Consider the following 11787-nt stretch of genomic DNA (forward strand, 5'->3'; position numbering starts at 1 on the left):
AATTATATCATTATCGTGTAAATACTAAATCCCCCGTATAATATGTGACATCAGATCTCTGAACTCTGACTGAAATTGTGTATAATGTAGAGTGAAGTTTGTATTAACTAAGCATTATGTAATGCTTTGGACATTGTCAACTATATATATTATAGTCTATACTGAAATAATTTAATTGTGTTACCAAGTCATCATCTCCTAATCAAAACCTTTCAAAAAAGAACAACAAAATCACTAAGACGTACAAAGAATTACTAAGTGTACAAACGGTCCTACTCATCTACCCAACACATCCATATCTAACTCCCAAATTTCTGACCAGTCATACGCTACGTGGCGTTGTTTTAGGACGGCTGTTGTGAAGTCTTCCTCCTTCATATGACTACCACGTGTCAATTTGTTTTCCGTCAAATAACTCGTGCCAGTCGTATACGATTGCTACATTCAAGATTCCGGATTTCATGCAGAAACTAACGTGGCAAATTATGATTGAGCATGCGTTAATTTTCCTTTTTTTGTCCAGACTAGTTCACCATGACTTTAATTGTGTTATTTAAAGAAAAATAACTTCAATTGTGGATTGACAAAGTGATCCATGCTGACATAAACACGAAATCTACCGACGTCTCATGTTCAATTTTCAGAGGAAGTGAAATCTCTATAGTTAATATAATAAGGTTGTCGGATTTTGTGTCTCTTTCATGTTGTTAGATTTTTAGATCTCTTTTATTATTAGTTTGACTTAGGTCGTTATCGTACTTATCACATCTTCATTTTGTATCAATGTCGTGTAACGACTAACACAGATCGTAGTTGATTTCTTAAAAGAAAAATTATAACTTCAATTTTGTTTTCGAAAAGTGAATATCACATCTATGAGATGTGATAAACATTAAACTCTTATAAAGACTGGCCTAAAATCCAACTAAACAACGGTCTAAAGCCAACTGATCTTCGGGTTAACAACCCAACTAAACTACTTATTTATATTTTTAATAACTCAAGTTCAATAAAATATTGATTCTCCCTTTTTCAGAAATCAAACCAGGGTCCTCCAGGATTTGAGAGTTGGTTATATCTTCTATTAGACCATCTCTACAGAGAAACTCAAAAACAGATTTTTAGCATCTTTGAAAAAGTTTCTAAAAAGATACCCTACGACACACTTATTGACAATGTAGATGTAGTTAGTGTAAAGATACTTAAAAGGACACCCTAATCAAACTTTAAATTTAAATTAATAGAATATATTATTTTGTATCTATTGTTTTTTCTAGTAATATAGGAGTGACATGTATATCAAATAGAATTAATATAGAAATTTATATTGGAGACACAGAAATTTTTACTTTGTTTGTTTTAGGAATGTCAGTCGTAATTGACACTTAATCGATAAAACTTTTAGTTTTTTCTTAAGTGTCCTACTAGGGATGCTCTTAATTAGTCTATATGTATATACTTGGAAAAATTTGTATATGCAGTCCGACGTGGTGAAATCCGACTAAATCAAAATCAAGTGATCTTTTGTTTTGTAATGAATTCGAGTAATGTTACTCTCCCGATTTCTATTTTGTTGAAGGAAATTCTGTGGTTAATACTTAAAGATTGCTTTCAGATTTGTATATCTATATTGTAATGTATACACCGTCAGATTTGTATATTAATTTTTGGGTTCCTAGTCCAAAAATATACACCTAAATACACATTTAGTCCACCCTAATATTAATATAGGATTTTAAACCAAAATAATAATTATAATGGATATTTAATCTAAATTGATCCATCTATAGGAAAAAAAGGTCCCTATCATTTCTATTTAATTATAATAACTATTATAACCCTTTATATAAGAAAAAACTAACTTTTGAAAACCAATTCCCAAAATTCTCTTTTTTTTTCTCAGATTTTTTGGATTGATTTCAAACTTACTATCTGTTTCTCAATATACACGTTATTTAGTATCAATTACGTATATTTCTACAACAAAACACATTTAGTATAGTTGAAGTATGTCTAGATGTCAAAGTTACAGTGTTTTTTTGTTTATTGATTCTTGTTTTGTTTCATAAATTACGTGTTATTTATTGTTAAAGTTTCATACTTTATTTCATTTTTTTATATGTGTTATGTTCGTGTCATAACATAACACATTATGTATCAATAATGTTTCTTCTAAAAGGGGAAATGACTAAAATCTTTTTTCTGGAAATATTAGACCTTAATCTCTTTTTGAATTTTATTTTGGACCTAAAACTCGTGGACCCTTTGTATATCTAGAAATTTGGGTGGCGTAGTGTTGCATCGCTGCCCTCCAAGTGTTTTGAATTTCTTTGACCATTGGCAATTTTAGGTGTGAATCATAAATAGGAGATCTTCCCAATTCTTATCTCATTATTGTTATTTTCTTTTCTTCCTCTTTCAAATTTTTTCTATATAAACCTTACTCCACCAAACTATAAAATCTCACGTTCCCAACTTATATAGCCTACACCCACCTTACTCATCTAGGGAGAGAGAGAGATAAAAAATTAGGATACACACAAAAGCTAGAGAGAGAGAGAAAGAGAAAGATGGAGATGGGTAGTTTGCTTTTATATTTGCTTCTCTTTGTCACTACAATCCTGTCTTATGTTTTGTTATTGATAAAATATAGAACCAACAAAAACAAAGGAGATGACAAAATGAATCGATTACAAAAACCAAAGCTTCCACCAGGCTCAATGGGTTGGCCTTATATTGGAGAAACTCTTCAGCTCTACTCTCAAAATCCAAATATCTTCTTCTCTAATAAACAGAAAAGGTTTGTTTTTTTATATTATATAGTTTTCATGTCTCTTTATATGCATGAAAATGCACCCAGAGATACTCTGTGAGGCTCGTCTCTCGTGTGAATCCCAACCGAGTGACTGGACAGGGCGAGGTTTAGAGGGATAAATTAAGTTTTTCCCTAAATCTCGCATGACCGCGTCTCCCGCGAGACGGGTCGGGCAGAGCGTCATTTTTTCAAATATTTAGACTTTAATTCTAATGGTGATGGTGAAAATTTGTTATGTTTCTTTTTTTTTTTGTAGATATGGGGAGATATTCAAGAGTCATATATTGGGTTGTCCTTGTGTTATATTGACTAGTCCTGAGTCAGCTCGGTTTGTGTTAGTGAGTCAAGCAGACCTGTTCAAACCAACATACCCTAAAAGTAAAGAAAAAATGATAGGACCATCAGCCTTGTTTTTTCATCAAGGAAATTATCATTCCCGTTTGAGGAAACTTGTTCAATCTTCTTTATCTCTTGACTCAATCAAAAATCTTGTTCAAGATATCGAAGTTATCGCTATCTCGACGTTGAATTCTTGGGCTAGTAATGATAATGATGATGATAATCACATTGTCAATACATATTATGAAATGAAAAAGGTAATTAGTTTACTTACTTAATTAGTTTCTCAATAATTAGTGTTTATTAATTAAAATATATAAGAGAATATTCAAGATTATATTACCATTAAATTATTGAGTTCACTTTCAAAATTTATCCTTTTTCGGAAATTTAAAGAAATTATTTTCTATTTTAAGATGATTTTGAAGTCCATTACCCTTTTTTTATCAATGGATTGTATTTGAATTTTGTTTAAATTAATGGGTTTATGTTTAATAACTACATATTAATCATTTAATCCCTCTGCATGAAATGAGTCCTAGTTTTTTTTCCAGAGTTTTCATGGTTCATCTCATGAGGGATAATGTATTAATGTCATAATGTTGTTGTTGTTGTTTTCTTGCAGTTTTCTTTCGATATAGGCGTGCTTTCGATTTTTGGTAATTTAGATGTTTACTATAAAGAAGAGCTCAAAAAGAATTACTTCATTGTTAATAAAGGATACAACTCTTTCCCTACAAATATACCAGGAACTCTATATAACAAGGCACTCTTGGTAAGTAACATTTACTAATTAATCTCATTGTCATTAAGCTAATAATATTTCCTCTGTTATTGATTGATGATTGAATTCTTGAAGGCAAGGAAGAGGCTAAGTAAGATATTAAGTGAGATAATATCTATGAGGAGGGCAAAGAGATTAGAAGATCATAAAGATTTATTGGGTTGTCTTATGAATTCTAAAGATGAAAAGGGACAACTATTGACCGACGATCAAATTTCCGATAATATTATCGGAGTTTTGTTTGCTGCTCAGGATACTACAGCTAGTGTCCTTTCATGGATTCTTAAGTACCTTCATGATGATCCAAAACTTCTTGAAGCTGTAAAGGTAATGACAATGTGGGTTTTAATAGTATATCAAATTCTTAATTGGGTTTAAGATTTCAGATATATACACAGAGCATTTTTAATGATAATCTAATCTTTTTCTTGTACAGGCTGAACAGAGAGAGATTTATGAACTGAATGATGAAGGCAAGAAACCTTTGTCATGGACTCAAACTAGAAATATGCCTCTTACTCATAGGGTAAGTTATCTCTGGCCCTTCATGTAATGACCCAAGAGTTAGCGATTATCGATATTGTCTCTGCTTTAAGCCCATATACAAACTCAACAAATATAGAGTTTTATTCCTGGTGAAGATTCAACTGACTCCACCTTCACTACATTTACTAAGCTTGAGCATGGACCTATCCCATAACAAGATTCAACGACTCCACCTTCACTGCGTAAGCTCAGGACGCTATCCCAAGCAATGTTAGACTGTTATACCCCCTACCATAACAAGTTGTCATTGACTTTGATACCACATGTAACAACCTAAACCTTAACAGATATTGATATTGTCTTCGCTTTAGACACCTATACTCAAACCCAGTGAGTATACACTAATTGCTCAGGCTTCAGACATTCTAGCTCCCACGCAGTATTGGATTATTATACCCCCTCCCCGCCTCTCCCACCATCATTTGGGACGAGTTGTCACCAGCTCTGATACCACCTGTAATAACTCAAATCTTAGTCGTTGGCAATATTGTCTCCTATTTAGAAACATATGCCCAAACTTAACGAGTGCAAGATTTTGTTCCTGATGGCAGGCTCTCTCTCTAACTACATATGTATGTGTGTGTAACTGTGAGAATAGTCCGACACAGTAGAAGGGTGAATTAGTAAACAAAAATATAATGTTTAGGTCCTCTTGTTTCATTGTCGATTAGTTTTGAGTTGGATGACCACAAACTTTAACATGGTGTCAAAGCTAGGCTACACGTCATTGGTTTAAAACTACACGCACTCACGTCACCCGAAATAAAATAAAATAAAAGAATACGTGGACTCAAAGAATCCACACGTGAGGGGGCGCACGAGAATAGTCCCTTAAGAATATAATGTTTGGGTCTTCGACACTCATTGCAAATTGATTTTAAGTTGGAAGACCACAAACAATAACAATAACGGTTGCATTTTGATTACACTTACAGGTTATCTCGGAGAGCTTGAGAATGGCAAGCATAATTTCATTCACATTCAGGGAAGCTGTAGCTGATGTTGAGTACAAAGGTATGACAATTTCAAATGGATTTTTGGCTCTTATTGGTCTTATTTTTATTGAGAATAGAATTTAATTGATTTGGGTAAATTTCTAAATGACAGGATATCTTATTCCAAAAGGCTGGAAGGTATTACCATTGTTCAGAAATATTCACCATAACCCTGAATTCTTTCCAGAACCTCAGAAGTTTGATCCATCAAGATTTGAGGTATGGGTGTTGGTCATTTAGCTTGAAGTGGTTTTGTTTTCTTTGTTGTTTCAGTTTAGAGGTAATTGAAAGCAAGTCATGGAGGTTTCTCCCATTGGAGGATGCAGTGATTTGTTTGGTTTTTATGGACAGAGTGTGTGCAACGAATAGCAGTTATTAATATTGTCCCTGCTTTTGATACCCATGGCAAAAACCAGATGGGTACGATATTTTGTTCACAGTGAAGTCTCCACAAGCCACACAATATACCCCCATTTAATAAGCCTGGGCTCGAACTTATAGCCCAAGCTTGATTGTTTTCCCAGGTGATTGTGACGAACACATCTCCCCACCATTGGAAACTAGCTATCCTCGGCTCTGATACCACTTATAACAAACTGATGCCTTAGTAGTTATTAATGTGTGCTTCGCATGCCTTAGCACTTATTGATACTGCATGTCCTACTTTTAACACGCAAACCCAACAGGTACAAAAATTTGTTTTTGGCCAAAACTCAATTAAAAAAAAAGACGTCAGACACTTACTAACTTTGAGCTCTCATCTATAGCCTATAGTCTGGAGGCTCTCCCAATTAAGTGATGTGGACTATTAGAGAGAGAGAGAAAAGGTAATTGATCTTAGTTTATACTTATTTTTCAGGTAGCACAAAGACCAAATACATATCTACCCTTTGGAAGTGGAGTACATTCATGTCCAGGAAATGAACTTGCAAAACTAGAGATTCTCATATTAGTCCACCATTTAGTCACAAAATTCAGGTACATATACATATGCCCTAAACAACAATCTTGAATTTAGCTAGGGCTAGCTAGTAAAAAAGCTCAAGAACAAGAAGAAGAAGATCATTGTGAGTTGTTAATTTGACAAGGTTGTTGATTTTTTTCTTGCAGGTGGGAATTAATGGGATCTAAAAATGGGATTCAATATGACCCATTTCCAGTCCCTCAACAAGGTCTCCCTGCTAGATTTTGGAAGGAATAGGACTAACATTATGACCTTGATTTGGGATATAACATTTTCAATGTCTATTTTTCTAACTAAGAATTTTCAATGCTGACATCAATAATAATCAATTTAAGAGCAATTTGAATCATAATAGAAATTAATGATAGTCCTATTCTGCATTGCTGATTGCAAGTATTCATGTTAGCTTTAACGTCACATCGCTTTTTGTTTTGCCTCCTGTTATCCACTCGAAGGTCCAAAACTACGCCATTTGCGGGGAAAAAAATTCCGAGAATTCTACCTTTTTATAGTCCGATTAGTCTTACCTCTGGAATGCCCTTGTTTGTTGGCCATTCACTTAATCCCATAAGTTTTGTTGGATTTTTATGCATTAATACTTTCGAACGACCAATATGTCTCTCAAAACATTAGGAATCGGGTAGTCCTAATGTTTTTTGTTTTTGTCTCGAAAGAACTAGCATGTACCAACTTTATGTAACCCCTTTTCGTACACCAAAATATACAAAATGAAGGCAAGATTTCAAATCATCTAAAAAGTATATATATATATATATATATATATATATATATATATATATATATATATTATCTAAAATTCCTTATTTCATATTTCCCCCGAGCTTAACTAAATTAAACTTCTTCCTAGTTATCCAAATGTATGAGCTTTTTATGAGTACACAACGTACATCTCTCTATAACTATATAATATATAAAAAAAACAAATACGCTACTGACACGTATAACACTGTGCAAAATTGCATCTTATTAAATAGAAGCAACGTACTCATTTTGGTGTTCGGTGTCTTTAGCATTGAATATGCCATAACACATTTAAGAGGCAACAACGACTTTTTTAAGTCGTCTTTGGTATTATTCATTTAACATTTTTGACGTGGCAGACTATTTTTAGTTAAAAAAAAACTAGTAAAAATTCTAACAAAACGGTTTATACCATAGATTTGCTTATTGATATGTACCCCAAATATGCATATTTCAATTTTGGAAGGCAAGGTAGGACTAACACGTGTCATCGTATAATCTAAATACTTCTTATAATGTAAACGTAATTATCCATCAATTTACAATGTATTCAGCATAGAATAACTTCTCATCTTCCAACTCCAACTCTTATAAGGTTATGACATTTAGTCAACGAGCAATGCTAAACGATCCAACTTTTAGAGCAGACCGCAACCAGAAAAGTGATGTAGTCGGCCCCAATAAATCATATAGTTTCTCTCTCCTCATAATCTGACTCAATAGAGCCGTCTGCATCACTTTTCCCCGTGATCGCCCATGGGGCTTTAGCACTGGGTTTTTTGTACTTACCCCCTCCTCACCAAATGGTAATTGAGTTTACCCCCGCAATAAATTGGAAACATCACACCAGAGAAAATGGATCAACAACTACTCACCATTGATAAGTATTGAACGGATGAGATCTTACAGCATGGCTATTTTGTTCTATGACGATGAGAGATCCTCTCATCAGAAAATATCCTAACGTCACCATCTCAAAGTTAAGTACCAGAAAATATTGATTTGCGTGATAGATAAGTTCTAGAAAGGGCTAACTCACATTTGGTCCTCATTTGTGATCAATCACAAATTTAGCCCCATACATTTGTAGGTATAAATTTTGGCCCCTATGTTGTTTTCCACTTCGCCGTTTTACATTTTTAGGTTTAGGTTATTTGAACTTACCCCTTAATGAAAATTGGTAATTGAGTTTACTTCCTTAGATTTATTATATTTGTTAAAAACACTGTTGTGTTTGACACACGTGAAATAATTGTGACTACGAGGAACTTTAATGCGATTCATATTCAATTGTTTTATCTTACATTCTTTATTTGATTTGGTCAGGAATACGATAGGTAAAGATTTATTTTGTTTGCAAATTATTTATTTTATGAGTTTTTCTTTTTTATCTCTTTTATTTTTGTCCTCTCATCGCTTATCTTAGATGGGTGATCATCGGTCAATTGCCGATCATTTTTGTCTCAACTAGAGCCAACCCGATTAAAAATTTGGATAATTAAGTTAAGTCTAGTTTCTCTATTTAGTCGGTCGGTCTAGGCGATGTAATGTATCACTTATTTTAAAATGTAAAATTCTTCTTAAAATTTTATGATGCACAAAATGAATTTCAACAAAATGTTTGTTTCATACTCTTCTATTAAAAGATATTACCTATACAAAAATAAAATAATCGAAAAATGTTTAAACAACTTAACTTTATGATGAAGTTGTAATTCATTATGCAGAAATATATATAAACCATATAAAAAATTTATTTTATATTAATTTACGACATATAATAGGTTTGATTTGAGCGCTTTCAAAGTACTTAAACTAAAGGCAGACTAAATCGATGAGGTCTGATCTTGGTTAGTTTGAAAAAGCATCCATGTCTAGTCGTCCAGTTTGGTTCAGTCATTTTTCTCACCTCTATCCTTGGAGAATGGGCGGCAAAAAAGGATAAAATTGAATAAGAAATTAAGAAGGATAATAATAGGAAATGTAAAATAAATTTAAGATTATATTCAATACTCGAACACTTATTGGATCAAATTTTTCTTTCAATTGGTTAAAAATTGAGACTCAACCGAAGTCAAACTAAACTTATGAAGGGAAGTTTGGTTCGACTGGAAAAACATTCAGTTTTTGTCGATCCAGTTTGATTAGGTCCGTTTTGCTCACTGCTTACGCTAGAGAATGGCCAAACTTAAAATTGGATGGAGTAAACGAAATTAAATCCAAAAACCGTAACTATAAAACATGAAAGTTAGAAGCAAATTCAAGGGGAAAATTAACAATCACTCACCAAAGGGATCAAATTTGAGCTCCACACACATATGAAGGCCAAATTGAACATGTGGTTATAAATTGAGGATCAAAAACTGAATTAACCCTAGGAGAAAAAAATAACTTCGACAACTCGTCTTCTTCATGATCCCAATCCCCCAAGTTTCCCCCCATTAAATTTCTCAACTTCCCCACCTCTTCTTTCCTTTCCAAGTCCCAATTCCCAAACTTCAAATTCTAACTAAAGAAAAGTTCCAATTTCAAACACTCATGGCGAACAAAAGTTCACTGAAATCAGCTGCCCTGTTGGAGCAGATGAAGCTTCATCTTGCTACCGACGCTGGTAAAGAAACCACCAAGAAGATTGGCCTCGTTTATCAACTCAACATTGCCCCTAAGGTAGACAATTCTTTCCTCTCTCTCTCTCTCTCTCTCTATAGAATTTGAAACCCTAGTTCAAAAAGCCCTAATTTTATTTGTCAAATATCCAGAAAATAGGAATAGATGAGGAGATTTACATCGTTGATCTGAAGAAAGGAGAAGTTACCAAAGGTTAGGGCTTTTTTTTCTTAGCTCGTGAATTAAAATGGGTGCAATCTCAATTTTAGTTTAATTGAGTTAATAATTGAGATTGTGTTTAATTTGTTGATTTTTCCTAATTAGGGCCGTACGAAGGGAAGCCTGATGCAACATTTTCATTCAAAGATGAAGACTTTCTTAAGGTTGCTACTGGGAAAATGAACCCTCAAATTGCTTTTATGAGGTTAGTTTTTCAAACAAATTTAGGGTTTTTTGATGAATTGTGTTTTATGATTCTGATGGGTTGTTGTTGTTGTTGTTGATGATGATGAATTCAGGGGAGCAATGAAGATCAAGGGTAGTTTGAGTGCAGCAACAAAATTCACTCCTGACATTTTCCCAAAGCCTTCAAAGATGTAAGCCAAAATGATGAAGTATTGAGAATACTACTCTTTGAGAAACTAGGGTTTCAAATCAAATAAGAATGTTTCAATTAGTACTTGTTAATTACCAATATAATTTCATCAAAATAAGAAAAACAAATGTTTTTTTTAGTACAAACAATGATGATTACTAAGTTGATCTAGAATTGGGAACTATTAGGGTACAACTTGGGAGGCTTCAAATAATGTATTCCCTTAGTTAAGTTAGAAATTTCTTTCTTTTGTGTTTGAAACTTTGATTATCTTGATCTTTAATTGGTGATAATTGAGGATCTTGTGTTGATGAAAAATTATTTGCTTATGTTTTGTTTGGTGTTTTATGTTTCTCCAATTACAATGGAAGCACATAATCTAGAACGAAAGTCGAATCGAATCTTCAAATCCATGCTTGAATCACATTAGACAACTAGTAGAAATGTATGATAAATTTTTCGGTATTTCTACTACTAGTTTAGAAAGAAAACAAACACATTTATTTGTGGATTACTTGGCTGATCCACATTTCAGACACGACAAGAATAGTCGCATAGAAATAGTGGGCCGGAATTTGGGGTGGATGGCCATGTTTATCCGACCAATCGGGGGGAAGAGGCAGGAGGCGAATTTGACCGTCCACCTTGGATTTCAGCCGATTTTATCATATACCAAGAGAGAGTTGCTTCTTTCAACAAAAAAAAAGAGAGTTGCTTAATTCTCGATCTCCTACACGATCGCCCAAAGGAATTGAGTTCAAGTATAATCCTCTGTTGTAGAGTATCCTTTGATTTATTTTTGCTTCTAGTAACGTTGGAGCTTGAGAGAGGCAACTCTGATGAACAAAAGGAATTGTTTTGTTTAAATTGGGAGATATCATCTTGTGCATAAGCTTGAACGTTTACTTGCAACAGAAAGGCTTGAATGTGTAAATTGGGAGATATCTTGTGCTTAAAAGTTTGAAAATGCAAAAAGAAAAAAAAAATTCCATTGCCGGGATTTGAACCCGGGTCGCCTGGGTGAAAGCCAGGTATCCTAACCGGGCTGGACTACAATGGATTAATGACAAACCGCTGGTCATGACATTATTATATCGTTCTAATCCTTTCTTTGATTAACAAAATAAACACCATTATTAAATGTGAATTTAACATTTATTTATTAAAAATTGATTTTTTTTTATCTTAAATGTCATTTGTAAAGATGTGAGTTTGGATAGATTGAGTTGCCCCCATAATCATTTGTATTAAGATACACACAATCATTTGTATTAAGAGAATTTTAATCATGGCACAAAGTCATCTCTCATGCAAAACTCAAAATAGTCTCCAACTCTATACATTCCATATGTTAAGTTTTAATTGGAATTTTCGTTTTTA

The 11787-nt window shown here is 33.3% G+C and overlaps 2 protein-coding genes and 1 non-coding gene across 4 annotated transcripts; 2 read left to right on the top strand and 1 right to left on the bottom strand.

Annotated features, from left to right (window-relative positions):
- The first annotated feature begins 2471 nt into the window (after positions 1–2471).
- LOC147565946 (abscisic acid 8'-hydroxylase 4-like) lies at positions 2472–6823 on the top strand. 2 transcript variants are annotated; one of them, XM_086652400.1, is made up of 9 exons: positions 2472–2800; positions 3072–3411; positions 3780–3929; positions 4014–4265; positions 4375–4464; positions 5420–5498; positions 5592–5698; positions 6339–6457; positions 6590–6823. In XM_086652400.1, exons 1-9 carry the CDS (start codon positions 2571–2573, stop codon positions 6678–6680), a joined length of 1458 nt encoding a protein of 485 aa, XP_086508526.1. In that variant the 5' UTR covers positions 2472–2570; the 3' UTR covers positions 6681–6823. The 2 variants fall into 2 exon arrangements, with proteins under 2 accessions (XP_086508526.1, XP_086508527.1); XM_086652401.1 differs by lacking the exon at positions 6339–6457.
- A 2644-nt stretch (positions 6824–9467) lies between these two features.
- Positions 9468–10725, top strand: SCP2 (sterol carrier protein 2). The gene is made up of 4 exons (XM_086652381.1): positions 9468–9872; positions 9965–10025; positions 10137–10236; positions 10331–10725. Exons 1-4 carry the CDS (start codon positions 9744–9746, stop codon positions 10410–10412), a joined length of 372 nt encoding a protein of 123 aa, XP_086508507.1. The 5' UTR covers positions 9468–9743; the 3' UTR covers positions 10413–10725.
- Positions 10726–11393: 668 nt separating this feature from the next.
- On the bottom strand, positions 11394–11467 carry TRNAE-UUC (transfer RNA glutamic acid (anticodon UUC)). Its single transcript has one exon. It is a non-coding gene; the product is annotated as a tRNA-Glu (tRNA).
- Positions 11468–11787: the final 320 nt, after the last annotated feature.

Source organism: Eschscholzia californica, unplaced genomic scaffold, assembly GCF_041429995.1.
Source record: "Eschscholzia californica isolate CP2 unplaced genomic scaffold, dmEscCali1.0.p SCAF_1, whole genome shotgun sequence".
Classification (NCBI taxonomy): domain Eukaryota; kingdom Viridiplantae; phylum Streptophyta; class Magnoliopsida; order Ranunculales; family Papaveraceae; genus Eschscholzia; species Eschscholzia californica.

Bases quoted from the DNA above. Each gene is read 5' to 3' on its own strand.
- LOC147565946 (XM_086652400.1), top strand. From the start codon at position 2,571: ATGGAGATGGGTAGTTTGCTTTTATATTTGCTTCTCTTTGTCACTACA. The intron at 3,930-4,013 runs GTAAGTAACATT...GAATTCTTGAAG, and splicing joins TATATAACAAGGCACTCTTG to GCAAGGAAGAGGCTAAGTAA. The intron at 5,499-5,591 runs GTATGACAATTT...TCTAAATGACAG, and splicing joins AGCTGATGTTGAGTACAAAG to GATATCTTATTCCAAAAGGC.
- SCP2 (XM_086652381.1), top strand. From the start codon at position 9,744: ATGGCGAACAAAAGTTCACTGAAATCAGCTGCCCTGTTGGAGCAGATG. The intron at 9,873-9,964 runs GTAGACAATTCT...TCAAATATCCAG, and splicing joins AACTCAACATTGCCCCTAAG to AAAATAGGAATAGATGAGGA. The intron at 10,026-10,136 runs GTTAGGGCTTTT...TTTCCTAATTAG, and splicing joins GAAAGGAGAAGTTACCAAAG to GGCCGTACGAAGGGAAGCCT.